The sequence below is a fragment of the Octopus bimaculoides genome, chromosome 14, assembly GCF_001194135.2.
Source record: "Octopus bimaculoides isolate UCB-OBI-ISO-001 chromosome 14, ASM119413v2, whole genome shotgun sequence".
Lineage (NCBI taxonomy): Eukaryota > Metazoa > Mollusca > Cephalopoda > Octopoda > Octopodidae > Octopus > Octopus bimaculoides.
The window spans coordinates 58750886-58752424 of NC_068994.1; the positions used below are offsets into that span (position 1 = coordinate 58750886).

Here is a 1539-nt window from a genome sequence, read left to right on the forward strand (position 1 = left end):
CCCCCCCCCACCGCCTTGAGGAATTTTAGCTGAACGAATCGACCCCAGTACTTATTTTAAGCCTAGTACTTGTTCAGTCGGTCTTTTTTGCCGAACCGTTATGTTACGTGGACGTAAACACACCAACACTGGTTGTCAAGCGGTAGTGGGGGACAAACACATATATATATATATATAAGAACAGCCCTCCTCCAACACGCACGAGGAGCTTTTTCCAGTTTCCGTCTACCAAATTCACTCACAAGGCTTTGCTTTTGCTATAGTAGAAGACACTTGCCCAAGGTGCCACACAGTGGAACTGAACCCGGAACCATGTGGTTGCGAAGCAAGCTTCTTACCACACAGCTACGCCTGCGCCTGAAACTTTCCAGAAGTTTATCATTTAAGTATGTTTGCGCATGTCTAGACATGAAACATGAAACAAAACATGCAATCTTGCACATGCACTCACTCCAAATATGTATACACAAATATTCACAAATAATTCCTGGATGTTGTTTAAGATTCCGATGAAGGAGACTTGGATCTAGGTTAGAAACCGGCTCTTGCTCTTTGGCAAGAAATCTTGAAATAAAGCTGAATATCAACGTACATACGTGAGAAAATACGTACTTGCATGAGTGCGACAAATGGGATAGTCATGGGTGGAAAGCCTTTGGTATATATACATACATACATAGATTTTACTGACGGCCTTCTTGGGGCTAAACAGCAGGTCACTTACCTAACAAACGGTATAGGATCCATTCTTGTTTTAAAAAAGAAGCGAGATATATATATATATATATATATATATATATATATATATATATATATATATATAAAGAGAGAGAGAGAGGGGGGAGGGAGAGAGAGAGAGAGAAAATCAAGGTGAGAAAGGAAGACTGAAACGCGCACCAGGTAGTTCTGTTGCTACAGCAACGAAACAACAAACCGGGATCGAGGCTCACTAATCTCCAGCCGACCTAGTGTGACTACCTCATACTCTTCCTCACTGCTTTGGTTTTACTTACCTCCTTTCATAGTATGTATGCCTGCAGGCACGCCTGTCTGTCTGTGTACGTATGTATGCTTGTATGTATGTAATGTAACTGTATGTATGTGTATATGTATGTATGCATTTATTTGTGTGCGTGTGTCTATGTATGTAGTTATGTGTGTGCATTTGTATGTATATGTATGCGTGTATGAACGTACTTACCTATGTATGTATGTATTATGTATGTATGTATTGTAGAATAGTATTGCTTAAAATTGTACCGGAAGCGGAAATAGTAAATAAAGAAGGGCATAAAGGAAAAAGAACGAAATAGTCCTGATGTCCGAAAAGCGGATTTCTTCAAGAACCCAGTCCGATATCCCAAATATTGGTTCTAGCAAATGACACGGCGAAAAAAATTATGAGATACAGTGTTATAGAAAGCAGACAGTCCTCATTTCCATATTTCCCAAAGTCTATCGAAATATTCTTTTGTCTTTCTCAAAGTTTTACTTTCAAAACCAGCGAGCAACCTTCTCGTCGATTCCCAGACTTCTGTA

The 1539-nt window shown here is 39.7% G+C and overlaps 1 protein-coding gene across 2 annotated transcripts in view; it reads right to left on the reverse strand.

Annotated features, from left to right (window-relative positions):
• LOC106879090 (dynein axonemal assembly factor 9) overlaps window positions 1–901 on the reverse strand; it is a 13973-nt gene extending 13072 nt beyond the window's left edge. The window contains exon 1 of one of the 2 annotated variants that reach the window (XM_014928526.2): window positions 725–756. Coding sequence is in view for 1 of the 2 variants with exons in the window: in XM_014928525.2 (XP_014784011.1) it covers window positions 725–747 (23 nt within the window). In the remaining variant the exon portion in view is untranslated. Of the gene's footprint in view, window positions 1–724 lie in introns of both variants that reach the window. The other variant, XM_014928525.2, reaches the window with a different exon arrangement.
• Window positions 902–1539: the final 638 nt, after the last annotated feature.